Source organism: Thunnus maccoyii, chromosome 12 (assembly GCF_910596095.1).
Source record: "Thunnus maccoyii chromosome 12, fThuMac1.1, whole genome shotgun sequence".
Classification (NCBI taxonomy): Eukaryota; Metazoa; Chordata; class Actinopteri; order Scombriformes; family Scombridae; genus Thunnus; species Thunnus maccoyii.
Window position 1 is genome coordinate 12,575,095 of NC_056544.1, and position 18,021 is coordinate 12,593,115.

Here is an 18,021-nt window from a genome sequence, read left to right on the forward strand (position 1 = left end):
TATTTTTAAAAGTTGTCATGTCATGTATCTGTGCGGCAGGCCATCAGTCATTATCCGATGTCTATCTGTGCAGGCTTGGCAGGTTGCAAGGCAGGAGACATACTGTGACTGTCATAGCCCAAACACATGACTGCTGTCACTGCATACCTGTGGGACACTGTATGTGTGTGTGCATGAGCGTGTGCGTGTCAAAGGGTCAGGGTATGTATTGCCACCCATAGCAACTGTTGCCATGAGGATACGAAGCTGTGCTGTGGCCTATGGCTTTTACACCTGCCTTCACTGATTGGTTTAGTTTGAGTTAACACCCCCGCCTCTCATAGCCTATTGGCTGATTTAACAAGCCAGTCCTATAAGGAGGTAGTCCTCACCTTTGTTTCTTACCAGCCTCCTACTTCAGAGTTTTTCACTGGAAAGAAAACCAAAGAATCACGCACAAGCTGTTTCAATGAGTTTCCAAACTTGAGAGAACTAAAGAGAGTGTCTTGCACTCCATATATGTAGGTGTGTGCATGTGTTTAAGCTGGAAGTGTTTGTTTTCCATGATGAGTCTGAAGAACAGGAGATTCTCACTGGACAGCTCTGTGTGAGTACTTTTCTGTGTTTCCTCCTTCAGGATCCTTTGTCATATTTAGTTGAGATTAGACAGATATCAGTCTCACAAACTAGTGTAAACGAGTCATCTTAGCATCAGGTGTGCAGTATATTGTTGTTATGTCACCAGTGTTTGTGGCTGGTGGTTTACAAAAGTGAAACCGTCCTCCAGAGATCTGATGCTGTTGCCCAGAGACTGCAGACTAACCACAGGTCTAACAGGCTGACAGGTAGCCCAAACAAAAGGAGAGAGTCAATACAGTCGATATTCAGAGAGGTTTCTCAAGGACTCTGGAGCTAGTTAACATCTGCTTTCACATAAAGGAACTATTCAAACTGATAGATATTCGATTTCATGCACAAACAAATAGCAGTAGCATATTCACTCCTTTTTTACTTATTTACTCTTCAGTCAACAGTGCTGCTGACAGATAAAAAGATTGCCTTGTTGATGCTTTATGTAACAAATCCTGTGCGTCTGTGAATGGTCTACATTCATCTCTGTGAGAAATAAGATTTCACCCGATGAGAACAATGAAAATGAAGATAATGAAGTGTTTACCATCAGCAACCAGGAGATGTTTTGATCCACTCTCTGAACATTGAAATCTTGTTCCCACCGGGGAGAAAGTACATTAAGTATTTGTAAGATTTCTTTACTTAATATTGTTCTATTTCTGTCCCACCTGTGTGTGTTTTTTAAAAGCGGACTCATTAGTGTTGATCAGTCTGACATTTATCTCCTGCTCTCTCGGGACTCTCTCCTGCAGTCTGGAAGGAGCTGGAGTCCTCAGCACTCGCAGAAGCAGCAACATCAAGTTCAGTAAGAAATCTAATCTTGATGATGCCCGACTGGAGATCCAGGAGCTAAATCAAAGCATCAACACTAACATGTCCCTCAGGTAGACTCTGCTTTCAACAATTGAAAATTTAAACTCGTGCCCAGGCGTAGTCCTGATCAAATCCTTATCTTTGTTAGCATTTGACCTCTTTTTGTGTCTCCAGGGAGCAGACCATAGCAGAGGAAAACCTCGACCGAACAGATGGGCTCATTACAAGTAATGTAAGTCTGATTTGCATCATCCTGCTCCCTACTGTTCCCTGTGACATACAGCACATATTTTATCACATTTTCTTAGCTTTGCAGCACAGGTACAATCACAATCTTTTAATTCAGATGGCAAACACCAAACTTGCTTCTTGTGTATTCAAAAAAATCCAAGATACTATATGTCACACAGTTGTGTATCAAATCAAATAAACGTTTACATATTTTTGTCCCACAGAGCTTCCTGAAGTACAATAAAACTTTCCACAAACTGTTTCAAGAGATTCCTGAAGGGGAGAACCTGACACATAGTGAGTTGAGCTGAGTTTGAGAGTGTGTTACTTATTCGTTGATATTGATTATGGAGATCACGTCACACTGTGTCCTTTTTACCGTTTGCCACTAATGTTTTTGCTGGCCTCTGCTGTCTGATTAAGTGCTGCCTGCTACTTTGTTTGCCAAACGGTCCGCAGTGAATAAGGAGCTGAAACACTTTAGTAAATGATTCAGCAGGCATGCCACTGTTGTCTAGGTGACACTGAAGGGCTTTTTTTCTATAATACTTGCCACTTGTTACACTGTGTGTGTGTGTGTGTGTGTGTGCGTCTCCATTGTAGCTTTCACCTGTGCCTTGCAGAAGGAGGTGCTGTATCACGGAAAACTCTTTGTTTCAGAGAACTATGCATGTTTCTACTCATCTGTGCTGCTCAAAGACACCAAGGTAACACTGTCAGTTGCACTACACTGAAGCTTAATCTGCACTGGGGAAATAATTTAACACTGAAATGTCGCAACAGCAGTGTCACTTTGAATATTACAATCACAATTCAGGCTATTTAAATATGTTTTAAATTTCAGGTAACATTGATAAAACAGCTTTTTGCACTCACATGCCCCAAACGTTGTTAAGGTGTAGTCAATGTTAACATTACCTATCATGGGAATAAAAAAAATAGCACAAGCTTGTTCTTTACCTTAGTCATGTGTGTTTCAGGTCATATTGAAAAATATTGGACCACTTGCAATATGACTGTAATATGACTATAATGTGACTGTAATGTCCTCTTTAAAGCTGTGACAGTAACAAAAGTATTTTCTCAAAAACTGTAGGTGTTGATCCCCGTGTCCAGCGTCCAGGATGTGAAGAAACAAAACTCGGCCTTGTCCATGTTGTCAATACAAACTGTTGATGGAGAGAAGGTCAGACTACACACTTTCAAAATATATTTTAGTGCGTTAAACTTTTACCAAACACTCAATTTGTTGTCCTTTATTGTCTTTGTTCTGTAATTTTGCTTCCCTTTGTAGAGCACTTTTTGTCATATGTTGTACAAACCATAAAGCCCTCTGAGACAAATTTTATGATTTGACAGCTATGACAGGTAATACAGTATAATCATGCAATTAAAGGATTGCTGGATTGCGAAAAAAAAGTAAAATCTCATCATTGTCAAGTTCTCAAAAAAAGCTTTGATCATCTCACCGAATTAGCTATTTTTAAACGTATTTATGAATATCTGCATAATGCGGCTCCTGAGGTGCAAAGTGACATACTGAAACCTCTCAAGGGTTTGTGTCTCCGTAACATGACATATATCTATTGGGAATAGTAATCATAAAACCTCCTTTCAACAGATGTTTTTCTCTGTTGTTGAACTCCTTACCCACCGAACTCAAAATAGATCCTTATTGGCATCATTTTAAGCTCAGACTGAAATAGTTTTTAAAGAGGGATCAAATATGAATGATAATGTGCATTTATGATATTTTTCTTGTGTTACTATTGCTCTGTGTTGCTTTGTATATGTATTATTATAAGTAGTAGTCATAGAAATAGTAGAAGTAGTAAAGTATTTATAAGTTAAGAAATCAGTTAATAATAACAACCATTAATTCAGCCAAATCAATAACAGGAAAGAAGTGAAACTGACAACTGCCAAGATTTCAAATTAACTTCCTTGAAAACTGTTTCTTTTGTTCCAAGGATTAACCTTTTCTCCTTCTTCTTTCCTCCTTTTTCTCTCTCAGTACTCGTTTGTGTCTTTGAGGAACCGAGAGATGTGTTACAAAGTCCTCGAAAGTCTCCGCTCACACACACAGGTACAGCGTAGGTGCTCTGCTAATCTGTGAGCATGTGCAGTACAGACATCATTTCTTAAAGAATTTTTCAGTCATGTCCCTCTCTTACACAGGAGGAGAGTGCCAACAGCAGCCCTCGTGCCTCTTCTGGAGAGAATGAAGCTGATCACGATGTGGTAGGTTTGCTGTTCATCATCCTCAAACAAAGCAGGAATTGCAGCGTTCTTGTTATAGATGAGTGAACATGACGTGTATAATGCAATGAATGATGACAAAGAATTGAACCTTCAGCATCCCTGTCCTTGTGTAATCTACAGCTCTCCAGTTATTCCAGTTTGGAGGACAGTGGAGATCGAAATCCGAGCAGACAGAACAGCATTGAGCTTGACAACAATTTTCCACAGCTGTCCAGCGAAGGTGAGAGAAATTCCATAAAAACAGCATAAGAAAAGAAACATAGAAAAGTGCAATACTGAGATCTTTCTTGCTGAACTGAAATATCTTAGCAGTACCACCAAATGTAACAAAAACTGAATATATTTGCGTCTTTTCAGCTCCCACAAGATGCGATTCCACTCGTCTAAGCAGCTCTACAGATGAAGACAACAGTGGTATGTGTAAGGGCTCGCAATAAACAGACACGTACGCTTAATATCTACTTGAGTTAACCATAACACACAGGGGGAAGTGTCATTATAAAATAAAGGGCTTTTTCTCTCAATCAGGTGTATCATGGATTTGGGGGATACTTGAGGGGGTTGCACCGTTCTTCTCTCTCCAAGGAACGAGCAATCTCAGTGTCCTCTTCCACATCTACGTGATACTGTGAGTATTTCTCACAGCGAATGCTCCATCGGCAGTGGTTTGATGTAACTAAGTACATTTACTCAAGTACAATTTTGAGGTACTCAATGTAATATAAAGTCTCATTTTAAATGTAAAATTAACTACCGGGAATGCATCAGTAATAATAATGCAGTACTACCATATAAAGACTTGCAGGGGTCATTTTGGTGCAGAATGAGTAGTGTTACATTTGATACTTTAAGTATATTTAGCTGATACAACCTCTGTACTTTTATTTAAATAAGATTTTGGATTCAGGATTTCCTGTTTTTAGATTGTGGTATTGCTAATTAAGAATCTGAAAGCTTCTTCCACCACTATCTGTCTCTCTGCTGCTTGACACACAGCATTTTACCAATACTGTTTTGGAAATATGTTAACATAAAAAAGGTTCCAATAAGACCTTATAGGAATTTAGACGCATGTTAAAACAGACCATGAGGACTTTTTGGGAGTAATAATAGGCTGTAAAAACTGCTTTGTGGAGATTTTTTTGCACATCTCATGTAGGACATTTTGGTATGTTGACTTTCTGGATTGGCTTGGAGGAAAGGAAAATGATCTAATCCTCAAGATGTGCTTGAACTCGGTTATATAAATGTTATCACAATGTTCACTCAGGCTTCATGTTGATATAATTTACTGATATGTTATTGTTAGCACTGTACGGTATGTACCTACCCATTTTAGAGTGATTCTGAAACTTAATTCTTTCTAAACAATGCACTTTCACCTTGTGAGTGACAGTGTCAGATTATATGTATGATTGCATTAAGGACAATACTGTGTGTTTGTAGAATGGTGTTGCTCCTGTTGGTGTCTGGGTACATTGGGCTGAAGATCATCGCACTGGAGGAGCAGCTGAACTCTTTGGGAGCCCTGACTGAGATGTCCTTACAGCACAGAGAGTGAGTACACACATACACATAGAAAAAGAAAGCCTGTCAAGAGGAAAAACTATCAAGGCATAGAAGGAAGTCAATTGGGGACAGGCAGGAGAAAGGGTGAGATGGCTCAAACCGGTTTTGTAGACTTTTAAAACCATTACTTGCAGATGAGATAAGACATGAACAGAGTAGTTCTACTGGTTCACGACAGCAATGTGGACAAAAGATAACTGATCACATTCCACCAAAGTCACACCCACCAGGAAGTTTGATTATAATAATTCTGCATGTTCATGATTATGCTGGGCACCCATTTTTACAACAGTGCCACTTCTGTTCCAATTGCTCCAATTGTTATAGGTTAAACTACCCTGTAGTATATAAGTAGTTAACAGGTTCACAATTTCTCAAGTCTGTCTTAAAACAACAGTCAGGTGCCCTTATGAACACTGAAATAGGTTTTTGTCTCTGTAAACATCCCTCCTGTTCATACTGGACATAAACAGATCTCTTCCTTATATGCTTTCAATGTAAGTGAACTGTATAAGTTAGTCAAACCAAACCAAACCAAACAAACTTCCAGAGTATAAACTCCCTCTTTGTGTTTCCCTGGACAGTGTTTACCTGTTGAGCTGTGATGGAAATATAATAACAAAAAGGGGGAATTAGGCACTGAAACAACTAACTTTGAAAGATATCTACTTGATTTGACTCATTTGGATGGCTGAAGCTTCATATTAGCTCCAGATAAACTTTTAAATACATTTTTGCACAGAAGGAGGACTGTGGATTTTGTCCCTCATCACTTACATTGAAAGCATATAAGGAAAAGATCTGTTTATGTCCAGTATGAACAGGAGGAATGATTACAGCAAGAAAAAAACTATTTCATTGTTCATTTTGGCTCCGGGCTGAGAAATTGTGAACCTATCCTTTAACTCCACCTCAAATAACAATCTGACCTTGAGTCAGTCTACCTAATGAGTACTTTTACTTTTGACACTATAAGCACATTTTGTTGATATTACTTTTACTAAATATACTGCAATTTTGAATGCAGGACTTTTACTTGTATATTTTATAATTGTAACATTGCTTTTGGATCTGAGTACTTCCTCCACCACTGTGTTTAACTCATATTGTTTTTTCCTCTTTTGTAGTTATCAAGAAACGTAGCCGGTGGCGGAGACTGCGACAAACAAATCCTTCCAGGAACTCATGCAGTGTGCCTCTCAATTAAGATCCTGCTGCACTCTGATCCCCAGATCTAGACAGTCTCTCAAAAAGCATCTTAGCACTGAGACTCCATTTGACATATAGTGCAGTACATCTTTCAAGGAAAATTCCTATCCCCTCACAGTATAAATTATACTCCCGTGTTAGTGCCATGTTCTACAGGATGCAGGTCAGCAATAAGATGCTTTTGGGATGTTTGAACCTGGCCACACGTGGTGAACTACATGGATGACTGACTTTGTTGGCAGAGAGGCGCAAGGACAATATTTCTGTAAGTAGTCCACTAATTCTCTGCTGACAGATCAAAAACTGAAGGAAGGCTCCCCTGCACTGAGCCATATGGAGGCAGCCTGCTGGAGTCATGTGCATTTCCTGGCCAGTGAACAGCTGAGCTCAGCTAGCAGAGGTTGCTGGGAGTCTTGCGGCCATCGTTTTGTTGGATCAGACACAACCCGCAACAATGAAACACACTGGAGTCAATCTCAGCAAGAAGATAAAGGAAGCACTTTGTTATTTCCTGATTTTGAATAATTTGTGTGTTATGAATTTGAGAGTCCAAACTGTGGAAATGAACTGCTGGGATCTAGTAACGAGACTGTTAGTGACAGTAGTCAGCCAGCAGAGGGCAGTCACTCCCATTAAACTCCACTGATGAGGCACCAAGGCAGGACTTGGTTCACTTGCACTTCAATAAATTCAGGCACTAAACCTTCTTCAAAATACAAATAGTACTTAAATAAATATTGGGGAATTTGTTACATTCAGGATTCATTTTAAAAATTTGAACAAAGGATTTCCATAACTTTAAACCAATTTTCATGAAATGTCATCTGTGAATTCTGTGTACTGTATACCTAAAAAGCATGTATTATACAGTGTGTGGCATCAAAATACTTGACATGATACTTTACTGATCGTGTCTGTTCTACCACTGCATGGATTTAAAAAAATTACTGTAGGTCATGTTTAAAACTGATCTTCATCAATTCATTAAAATATCTGACACTATTTTCCGAGACTGTTCTGAAACCTTTTTTGTCTTGTATTATTTTTCTTTTTTTGGAAAATGACGTTTCCAAATTCCATGACTTCTCCAGGTTTTCCATGCCTGTATGAACCCTGAATATTAACTGCTTTGATTCCAGCCAATCTTGGAGGAGAGACTTTAAAGGATCTTTCATGTTATTATCATCCAAAACCCAATCTTAGAGACTCATGTTTCAACCAGATGCTAACTGTTTAATTTATGTACATAAAAACATATGTTTTTGTATCACTGACTACCAGATCTTGTGCACAATCTTATTAACTTATGCACCTTACAAAAATACAATGATTGTTTAAAAATCAATATTATCAGTTTCTTGTTTTTGTACATAAGTGATCTTTTATTATTTTGTTGTCCATAAAAAGGTCAAGATTCAGTCCCATGTATTAATTTCATTACATCATATTCTCAGTTCAAAAAAAGCAACATAAAATTACAAATCATAATACAAAGAATAGAATAGGTAAGTACAGTAACCATATAAACAGCCCACTAATATTGTGTAGCCCCCCACCCACCCACCCACTCAACACTGCCCCGCTCAAACTCTAGCACAAAACTCATAACAATACATCAGTTAGTATCAGCAATAAAAAAATTCAAATATACGTCCCGTTTTTTTTTTTGTTTTTTTTAAAAGCGCTTCAATGTTCCAATGCCATGACTTCAGCTTTACCCTCACATAGAATACATAATAGAGATAACGTCCCACCCCATCACTTGCTCTGCAAAACACAATAGACATGCATACAGTTTTCAATGTTCAATCCCCCCACCCCCATCGATAAACATTCAGGGCCAGAGGATACAATATACCATAGTGGTGCATCAATAAAACAGCAAGTTTACGCCCCGTTTCTTTAACCAAACCCCATGAGAGGTGGATCCAGTGGTTTCCCTGATAACACGACCTGTCCAGGAAAAAAAAAAACTGAGGCCTTCATCTGTTTTCAGAGAGAGGCGATAATTCTCTCTAATTCTTTTGACAGCTCAGATCCCTGGTTCAAGATGGTAACAAATTTCCATTATTTAAATATCCGAGACACAAAGCACAGGATGAGAATGGAGAGATTCCCTGTTTGAAACGATGACAGGAAGCGAGTGGTGTCGGGTAACATTCCCACCGCTTACTAAGACCCACTTGTACTCCCAAAAATGGAGTAATCAGACCAGTGCTAGTTCAGTACATGTTCCCTTTAACAAAACGCAGCTACTATCACTGAACCTGATGGGTCTCCTGTGCAGCAGACACTTTGTGTAGATCTGAATGAACTGGACGAGATCGCAAGGTGATGTGGTGCTAGCCTGCAACCATAAAACCAGTTTGTGTACTTTTTCCTAGGTCTACACACAGTTCCTCTTAGTACTGTTTCAGAACGGGATGCTAATATCCTTAATGCTGGCCTGTTGAAGACAGTCAATAATAATGAAGACACACAAACTTACATTTTATACCCTTATTACACTTTGGATGCTTTGTACAATAGTGCTGAACTTAAGACCTGCTTTTGTCATGCTTGATCTGATATATATAAATGTGTAAATATACTGTGTTCTACAGTACATGTGTTATGTGTGTATGTATGTGTATGTTGTGTTTCAAAGTGTGTGTGTGTGTGTGTATGTGTGTGATGATGTGCAAAAGGTGTGTGTGGTGGAACCTGCACCACACCAACAGTGAGAGGCTCAAATATGGCTTGTGTCAGACATAAAGCGTGCTGCCACCCATAAGAGAGCTCCCGTACATTAGGGCCACAGAGGTTAAACAGAGCTAGTAGGCATGATGTCCCGTCCTGGCACCCCGTCTAGATCACATTGTTAGTCATGGTTCTGAAACAAATGATCCATGGCCCTACACTACGACTAACACATTCTGACTAATTACATCGAGACATTTAAAAAAAAAAAAAAAAAAAAATGTGCTGAGGGTGAATATGAACAGGAGGCTGTCTAACCTGGGTGATGAGTGCTACTGGAACAAGACTTGGAAAACAAACTGTGCTACAAGACTAGAAGTTTATCAGCATTACAGAGAAAAGATTCTGATGAAGCACGATTATTCTGAACAAAATGGACATAATCCTCATCTGTTTGGTGAAACTGAGCCGCTCCCTTTTCTTTAAAAGACTCCAAATCCAACGAAAGCATCAAGCTCCCCATGGGTCTGTTCACCAGAAGAGACTACAACATATTCACAGATCTCAAACTGCACTTCACACTTAATCTGACTTATTCCTGCTGTTACCAGGCAAGTACAAGTCCAACCCTTTAACATTAAACAACAGCAAATACTTAAGAACTACCGCCTTCTGCTTAGAACCAAACAATCTGACATGAAAACGACTCAACAATCCTGCACTTCTGCAATTGATTAATGCCTAAAAATATCCACATAAACAGAGATATCCTCAGTGTGGCTCCCAAGAACCTGTTTCCATTTCAGCCACACTAAATGTTCCAGCCATCTCTGTTGGACTGAGTGGGGAAAAAAAACAATACAAGGAAATCAAAGTCATTCCTCGTAAGTTGCTGCTGCAATTCTGTGAACAGTAAAAAGGCAAAAAGTTACAGCACAGCCAGGGGGGGAAAAAAGTGGAAGCTGGCCATCCTGTGATCTTTTCAGATTCAAAAATGAGGGAAAGTGGGAGACACCCAACAGCCATATGAGCTACAACAGTATTCCAGACTAGTCTTCGCATATCCACTTTAACTGACACCAAAGGAAAGGAAATGGACCTCCAAACCACACAGAGGGTAGTTTAGTGTTAGCTGGACAACAACTTGGGAAATCCCCTGGCAGTCAGATGGATGTCCATTAACAGGTAAACAGGTAGTGGAGGGGGAGGGGGGGGGATCACAAGTTTGACCAGTGTTTGTCCACTGAAGAGAGTTGGTCAAACCGTGGAGGTATTCTTCATACATACACACGCAAAAAAAAACAAAAAAAACAAACAAAAAACCATCAATATTGATAAGTCTCTATAAGCCTCCTTAGTTTGCAGCTGTCCAAGTCATCAGGATGTCCTTCATTTCTTTCAGCACTGCCTCGCTCATACACTCACTCACTCACACACACACAAACAAACATGTGCACACGTTATTAAGGTGTCACAGGTCCATGGAGATATGAATATACACTCACCACTTTCATCCATAACCGCACACATTCATCAACAAGTCACACTTAGACATGACACCTGTGTGCCTTTTTTTTTTTGTTTGTTTGTTTTTTTTTTTTACACAAAGCACATTCTTGTTACTTTTTAATACACACGTACACACAAACCGCATCAGTGAAGTCGTTTCATGTCGGTTCTTGGTTGTAGCGTTTCACCACACTCCACCGTACAGATGGATATAGATAATGATATATTAAAAACTGTTCTCAGCTTTAAAACAGGACATTATTTGAAAAGTAACGTAAAAGGTGTGCTGTTCCAAAGACACACAGATGTGACATGTGACCTTTTTAGGTCTAGTTCTCACTCACACTTCACAAACATGCCAACACCCTCTTTCTCACACACACACATGCACACACGCGATCTCATTTGTACAAACACAGAGAGGCCGTTGTTTGTTTCTCAGGCATGCTGTGCAGCCAGGTCCTGGTTGATGAAGCGCCGTAGCCTCTCCAGGTACTGACTGTAAAGCTCAATATCGTTGTGACCAGCTCCCTCCACCCAGAGGGGCTCCACAGCCTTGGGACAGCGTTCGAACAGGGCGAGGCCATGAGAGAAGTCGATCACCTCGTCCTCTGTACCGTGGATGATCAGCACCGGAGACGGGATCTTTGACACCTTCTCTATGCTGGGAAACAAATGATGGAAGCAATTAGTGAACCAGGAAAGATTTGATAAAATTCAGTTCTCTCATTGGCTGCAGCTCTGGTTGTTACACAGCTGGCCAGTAAACACACAAGCAGATGTCAGGATTGAGCTATCGATCAGTATTGACCAATAATGACAAAATAATGACCATGTGTATTTTAATTACCATGTCTGAGATACATTCAAGTGATATTCCACCAAACATCTGTCTGTGAGTATCAAACACTGTAGGCTTGATAGGCAGCTGTAAACGATTTGTGGTTTCCTCAACTGGGAGACCATTTATAGATAAAAGAACCAGATGTGAAAGAATGTTTAAGCCAATCCAGTGAATTAAAAACCTGACGATTCAAGTTGCGTCATCACATTGCAGCAAAGATCCTGTAAACTGCTGTACTGTCGTAAAGTAGTCCTGCTCATTGATTTCCAATGTTGCTCACGGTGGTCTAACATAGCCTTTTTTTTTTAACCCTTTGAATCCATATGGTGTTTTTGCAGGTTTCTAACTTTGTGCATTTATAGACTTACAGCATAGTCACTAAATGTGTCATTCAAACAAGTCATATTTTGTTTTGGGGTTTTTTCTCAGGCTATTTACAGCTGCCATCACTTTGCATGTGAGTCCAAGTATACATGCTCTAGGGGACTTTTAATGGGGGACATTCTGAGCCTTGGTAATGTCAAAAAAATGTATCAATAATGCCAAAACAACAACACACCAATTTCATATCACTCATGTTTATCTGATTGTAATTATTCTATATCAGCCAGCAAGACATGAATACATTTTGTGACATAATTCTGATTGATATCATGTATTATTGTATTATTGATATCAATATGATGTTCTTGGAAAATAAGTCTTTTTTTGTTTACATTATGGCCAATCTGTTCCATGGAGTTACATGCTGGATTTGTTTCTCAACACTTCAGTTTACACCCACGCATGGATGCATCAGTAACAAGATAAACTGGGTTACTTAACTGGAGAAAATGTCATAAATTTGATGATCATGAATCTTTTTTATACGATTTCATTTCTTGCTTATCCTTAACAGATCACTGTCATCTTTTTAAAGAGTCGGTTCCTCTGATTTTTACAGTCTGTATGATGTTTGTGCAGTAAAGGTATAATAAATATTTCATATTAAAACGTTGACTTTGAGCGGAACATCACTTAAAACTTACAAAAAGTTCCATGTCTCAAGGAGAAAACTTACTTAGGGAAGGCATCAAAGCAGTATGTTTTCTTGGTGTCCGGGAAAGCCACTCTCATGCCAGAAGTGAGAGGAGAGTGCAGGACCACAGCAGCGCACTCAAACCGTGATGCCAAGTCCACTGTGGGGACTGTGCCGATGCTCTGTCCGTAAAGGATGATATTCTCGGGGCTGATGCCGTACCTGAGACACACACACACACACACACACATCAAGATTTTTAAAAAATGAACAGGAACCGCTTTAATTATGCAAGTGTGTGAAGTGCAAAAGGAACTTCACTTATGGCAGCATATGAGTGTGTAAATTTCCATATCCTGATTAACATGGTTCAGTTAGCTTGCCAGTCTATCACAAAGGAACAACTGCCCATGTTTCATAGTTAGTAATGCACACAGTTTGAAAGAGAAAGTGATAAGCAAATAGAGTATGATGGGCTAATATGATGATTGCCAAGAAATATCAAGTCAATAATAAATATTGTCAGCCATATTAATATATATTTTTGAAAGCAATACAGTAAATTACCCTTCCTATTTACTTTTCCAATTTTCCACTTTCAATACAGAATTAGCAACAGTGAGAGTTAACTAATCATTTTTGTTTTCAACCAGCAAACTCATAACATAATTGTTATGAATTTGCTGGTTGAAAACAAAAATGATTAGTTTAGAGTATTATGAGTATAAAAAGTGTAACTGGAAATCCACATAGAAAGCAAGACATGAGTAGCAAATAAGCGCGTTCTGTCTGTTCGATCCACACCGACTCCAATCTGCGTTTGGACGTCTCTGCCCACAGAGGCAGCTGTCTGTGAACAGCAGCTCTTGAGGAGCTGAGAGGACAGCAGCCAGACAAACTCTCTTCTCCAGGCTGAATAACAGCAGAAATTTATGGAACCATAATAGTTTTCATGTTGGCTCTACAAGAAAAAAAAAAATTGACAGTGTTTATATTTATTGATTCAATGATTTTATCTGCCTGTAGTGAAACAGGCAAGGTTATAGGCAGACTTGATCAATCAATCTGAATCACACATTCAGTGTGGATTGATACATTTGATAAAATGGAAGCGTATCTGTTCCGTGAGACATGCAAGTCACGGACTTCAAAAACGCTTCTAAAAACGCTTTCTATGTGGATTGGCCGTAAGACTAACAACAGGCTCATTAACTATACTGGCAGCAGACAAACAAGAGGAATAGTTCTCAGAATTTTAGATGGTACAGCTTCAGGGAGAGCACAGCATGTGACAGCCAATCAACAGCCTGTTTGATAAAGAGCCATTGTTTAGCTTTGATTTGACTGGCTAATGGTCAGAGAGAGTACTGTCGTCAGCAGGGATGTTTGTATAACACTGAGTCAACCAAATGTTATTTTCATAAAAAAAGTTATTGGCCAGTGATGTAAGTGACTCTTTCTGATTTAATATCTACCAAAGACACTTTTACTGGCATTTGGTGCTTGTTGGCTGTTAAATTCAGATCCTGCGTGGATGGGAATGGACAGTTTGTGCCTGCTTACCGAGAGCGCAAGGCATGCCAAGCAGCATCAATGTCAGCGTAAAGGTTCTTCTCAGACGGCTTGCCAGTGCTAACACCGTAGCCTGAGTAATCGTAAGAGAAGATGTTGCAGTTGATGCGTGTCCCTAAGCCGATGTAGAAGCTGCTCATCTGGCCCAGGTCTACTGCATTACCATGGGAAAACAACACTGTGAACCTGAGAGACAAAGGAGGAAGGAGGAAGAAAGAAGAAGGAAGTTAGGCTGCAGGCTGACGCTAAGCAGAGACACTGCTGAACTGGGAAGCCCCATGTGGATGGAAAAACATGAGATATAATTGTATGACTGAGAAAAATATGTTCGCTTCATAAATTTGCTTTGAAAAGTGTTGTAAACAAACTACTTCCCATTTGAAGAACAAGAACACAGACATACAAGGATGTGATCTATGTGTACAGGCACATGGATCACATGTGTACAGGCACATGGATCACACCCTGCGTCAAGGTGCTCAGTGGGTGGCGTGTGACTCACCTGGCATTGGGGGCACAGCGAATGTACATGCATCCAACCCTGTTCCCTCGGTTAGACCTTGTCAGGAAAACATCAGTCACATCCAGCTCTCTCTGCGAATACTGGAACTCTGCTCTCTCTGTGAGATGCAGCTTCCACCTGCCCTCGCTTACACTGCTGCTGCCACTGCTGCCGCCGCCGCCGCCGCCACCTCCTCCTCCACCACCGCCGCCACCGCCGCCTCCACCACCACCACCACCTCCGCCTCCGCCTCCTCTGTCACCTCCACTACCAGCACCCAGCCGGGAACGCAGTCCTGGAGCTCCAAGAGAAGGCAGGGCAGCCCCTGAGCCGGACCCAGATGCAGCTCCAGCTCCAGAACCTGGATCTGGGTCAGGGAGAAGGGCATAGGTGGGCTCTGGAGGGAGGAAAGCCAGTTTGGCTGCAATGCGGCTAGGGCAAGGGGGGCAGCAGAACAGGCAGCATAGCTCTCGTATGGACAGACCGTTCATCTTCTGGTAGAAAAAAACAAAACAAAAACAGATGGTATAATTAGATGGCAGAAAAACAGAATAAGAACAGCATGCAAGAAGCAAAGACTTTCATCTCACCTCTACAGTGCTTCCCTGGCTTGTTGGGCGACATTTCACAACCTCTTGACTTTGTACTGAAATTCTTTGAGAAATTTACAGTCTAGCACAAAGGTAAGAGGTTGTGATATGTAGCACAACAAGCTATCAAAGCCCTGTAAACAGAACCACGTTCCTACGCATGTGCAGTGGCATCTGCCATACAAGGAGACTCTCCTAAGACTGAAAATTTGATTGCTGTTATTATTCATTGGAAACGTTTTCAAACAAACTACCGTAACCGTAGCCTTCGTGGCGAGGCAATATATCACCCAGTGCAATGGCGTGGCTCATAATTTTTGGACAACAACAGAGGAATACGATATATCAGACTTTGGATACACACACAAATAGGATCAGTTTGTTGTTTGTTTGGCTCTGCACATGAGATTTGTTGACAATAAGAAAAATGTAGAAAAACAACAGCCTTATCCTTTAAGCTTCAGGGAAAACAAGCAGTGGTACTACATCACACAGCAAAGGCCACATATTTAATGAATGAGGCAGATGTTTAAACTGTCATCTTGTACCTGCATTGACAACAAGATGAGTCGCTACAAGCTTTGCGGGTTCAGCTCAGCAGGTGACTGATAGATTGATTCCATCTGAGATTTGCTTCGCAGTAATTAATCAGAGGAGTATGTTGTAAAGTCAGGAGTTTTTACAAGTTTGGAAAAGTAGAGATAAACAGCAATTTCCTGGGGGAAATCCTTCACAGATGTCCTGCTATGAATGTACCTGGATTCTGAAGTCCTTGGGTCCTCAAATGAACTGGCACACAATGGTGCCAAGGTCCTCTGGTCTAGTCACTGAGCCAGTTGGATCTTGATAAAGAAGAAATGTGATTTTAATGTGAACACACATTAAAATGACAGCATGAGGCAACATACTGTAAATGGCAACATACGGTCACAGAGGCATGAGCACCTGTTGGTCTGTTCTTTTAGTTCGGCTCTTTCTAAAACTGCTATGTACTGACATGAAGTGACAAATAATGAATATAAAAAAAGGGACCCAAGCTACCATTCAGTAAAAGTGGTATTTGGAGCTGTGCAAAATTACACTGACACTGGCAAAAAGATCAACAGAAACCTGACATCACAGTTATGAGGAAGAGATAATTTGATTCAAAGATAACACAACACGGTTTGATTTCAAGGGTTTGAAACATTATTTGTAATTGTCATAATTTTACAGCTCTTGTAACCAACATACATGTAATAAGACAAAAAGTTATATAGATTTAGACATATACAAAGGTTGCTAAAATATCACTCCTTTAATAAAGTGATAAAGATGCACTGACGTGATCAGAGACATTAGTGACTAATTCAATTAAAACACCCCCTCAGCACAGACAGCGACAGGAGAGACTGACATGCTAACAAGGCTTCATGGTTATCAACGATGCTAACCTCTACGTTAGCCAGTGTCGTTAAATAGCAGTTTTTACACATAGTATACCGAGTCAAAGAGATAAGCAACATATCACTTCTGTAAGTGAACACCAGTCGCTGTGCAGGTTGATCCCAGCAAACAGTATAAATATCATCACTTATCGTTAGCAAAGCAACCAGCTATCGGCTCGCTAGCTCGCTAGCCTCAAAGCTAGCTACTTACCGATTCACAGTATGTTGGCAGACAGGCTGGTGTGCCCCTATATGTACACAGAAGCAGCACAAGACTTCGAAAATCTTCTTTGTGTCTTGACATGGATGGTTTTCCTCAACTGTACTGACAGCTGTTGGTGGCTAGCAAGCTGAAATTTATGGCTACCAGATTTTTTTTCTACTACTGTCCGATTAAATCCGGAAGTGACGTAAGAACGTAGTCCTCTCTCAAAACTTTATTGCATTGTGCCAGGCTGTAATTTATGATCATCATTACATTTATATGATTACAAAGATAGTGGGGTTGTTTATCTATACACAGTTATAAACTGAGTTAAACAATTTAAGTGTTTGTGCCTCATAGGTTTTTTACTCCCTTGATGAAGTTCAGCCTCACAGGGATTTTTGTAACCATAAATAATAGTATCAGTAGCTAAAATAGGATTTTCTGGTAAATGTTTAATATATAAATTAATTTGCTTAGATTGGATTCATCCATGGACAGTACACATTATATTAACGTAGATCTCATAATCTTCTTGCACATCTGTGATTTTAGATCTAATTTGGCCAGTTACACTAATGCAACTTGCACTATTATTATGAATATTATTATTATTATTATTAATTGCACACTGCAGCTCTTCTCACTTAGAATATATTTTAAATATGTTTTATTATAAATTTCTTTTTCATATTATTAATTTTGTGTATATTTTCTCTGTTATGCACCACAACACCGAGGCAAATTCCTTGCATGTGCAAACCTACTTGGCAATAAACCTAATTCTTATTCTGTCATAAAAGAGTACACAAACAACACACTTGTCCAAATATTCACAACAGCAAGATTTAAAAAGAAAGAAAAAGAAAAGAAAAAAGGACAGATTCAATCCAACCTGGGACGTGGACACCCAAAGATAGAAGATAAATTAAACAAAACAACGAAGGGTTACACGTTTTATAATCATTTTGAGCATGTT

General features: G+C 39.8%; 2 protein-coding genes across 2 annotated transcripts; one reads left to right on the forward strand and one right to left on the reverse strand.

Annotated features, from left to right (window-relative positions):
• Positions 1-348: 348 nt before the first annotated feature.
• LOC121909016 (GRAM domain-containing protein 2B-like) lies at positions 349-8,243 on the forward strand. Its single transcript, XM_042429374.1, has 13 exons — positions 349-586; positions 1,365-1,496; positions 1,600-1,657; positions 1,881-1,953; positions 2,260-2,363; positions 2,753-2,842; positions 3,671-3,742; positions 3,835-3,897; positions 4,039-4,138; positions 4,276-4,332; positions 4,447-4,546; positions 5,365-5,475; positions 6,615-8,243. The coding sequence occupies exons 1-13, from the start codon at positions 513-515 to the stop codon at positions 6,628-6,630; spliced, it is 1,050 nt and encodes a 349-aa protein (XP_042285308.1). The 5' UTR covers positions 349-512; the 3' UTR covers positions 6,631-8,243.
• Positions 8,244-10,956: 2,713 nt separating this feature from the next.
• LOC121909017 (alpha/beta hydrolase domain-containing protein 17A-like) lies at positions 10,957-17,254 on the reverse strand. The gene is made up of 6 exons (XM_042429375.1): positions 17,049-17,254; positions 16,167-16,252; positions 14,821-15,314; positions 14,310-14,504; positions 12,789-12,968; positions 10,957-11,548 (listed from the first exon to the last, which is right to left on the reverse strand). Exons 3-6 carry the CDS (start codon positions 15,309-15,311, stop codon positions 11,323-11,325), a joined length of 1,092 nt encoding a protein of 363 aa, XP_042285309.1. The 5' UTR covers positions 15,312-15,314; positions 16,167-16,252; positions 17,049-17,254; the 3' UTR covers positions 10,957-11,322.
• Between the last annotated feature and the right edge of the window lie 767 nt (positions 17,255-18,021).

Coding starts and splice junctions, on each gene's coding strand:
- LOC121909016 (XM_042429374.1), top strand. CDS start 513: ATGTGTTTAAGCTGGAAGTGTTTGTTTTCCATGATGAGTCTGAAGAAC. Junction 1,954..2,259: donor AGGGGAGAACCTGACACATA/GTGAGTTGAGCT, acceptor TCTCCATTGTAG/CTTTCACCTGTGCCTTGCAG. Junction 3,898..4,038: donor ATGAAGCTGATCACGATGTG/GTAGGTTTGCTG, acceptor TGTAATCTACAG/CTCTCCAGTTATTCCAGTTT.
- LOC121909017 (XM_042429375.1), bottom strand. CDS start 15,311: ATGAACGGTCTGTCCATACGAGAGCTATGCTGCCTGTTCTGCTGCCCC. Junction 14,505..14,820: donor CGCTGTGCCCCCAATGCCAG/GTGAGTCACACG, acceptor TTTGTCTCTCAG/GTTCACAGTGTTGTTTTCCC. Junction 12,969..14,309: donor TGGCATGCCTTGCGCTCTCG/GTAAGCAGGCAC, acceptor TGTGTGTCTCAG/GTACGGCATCAGCCCCGAGA.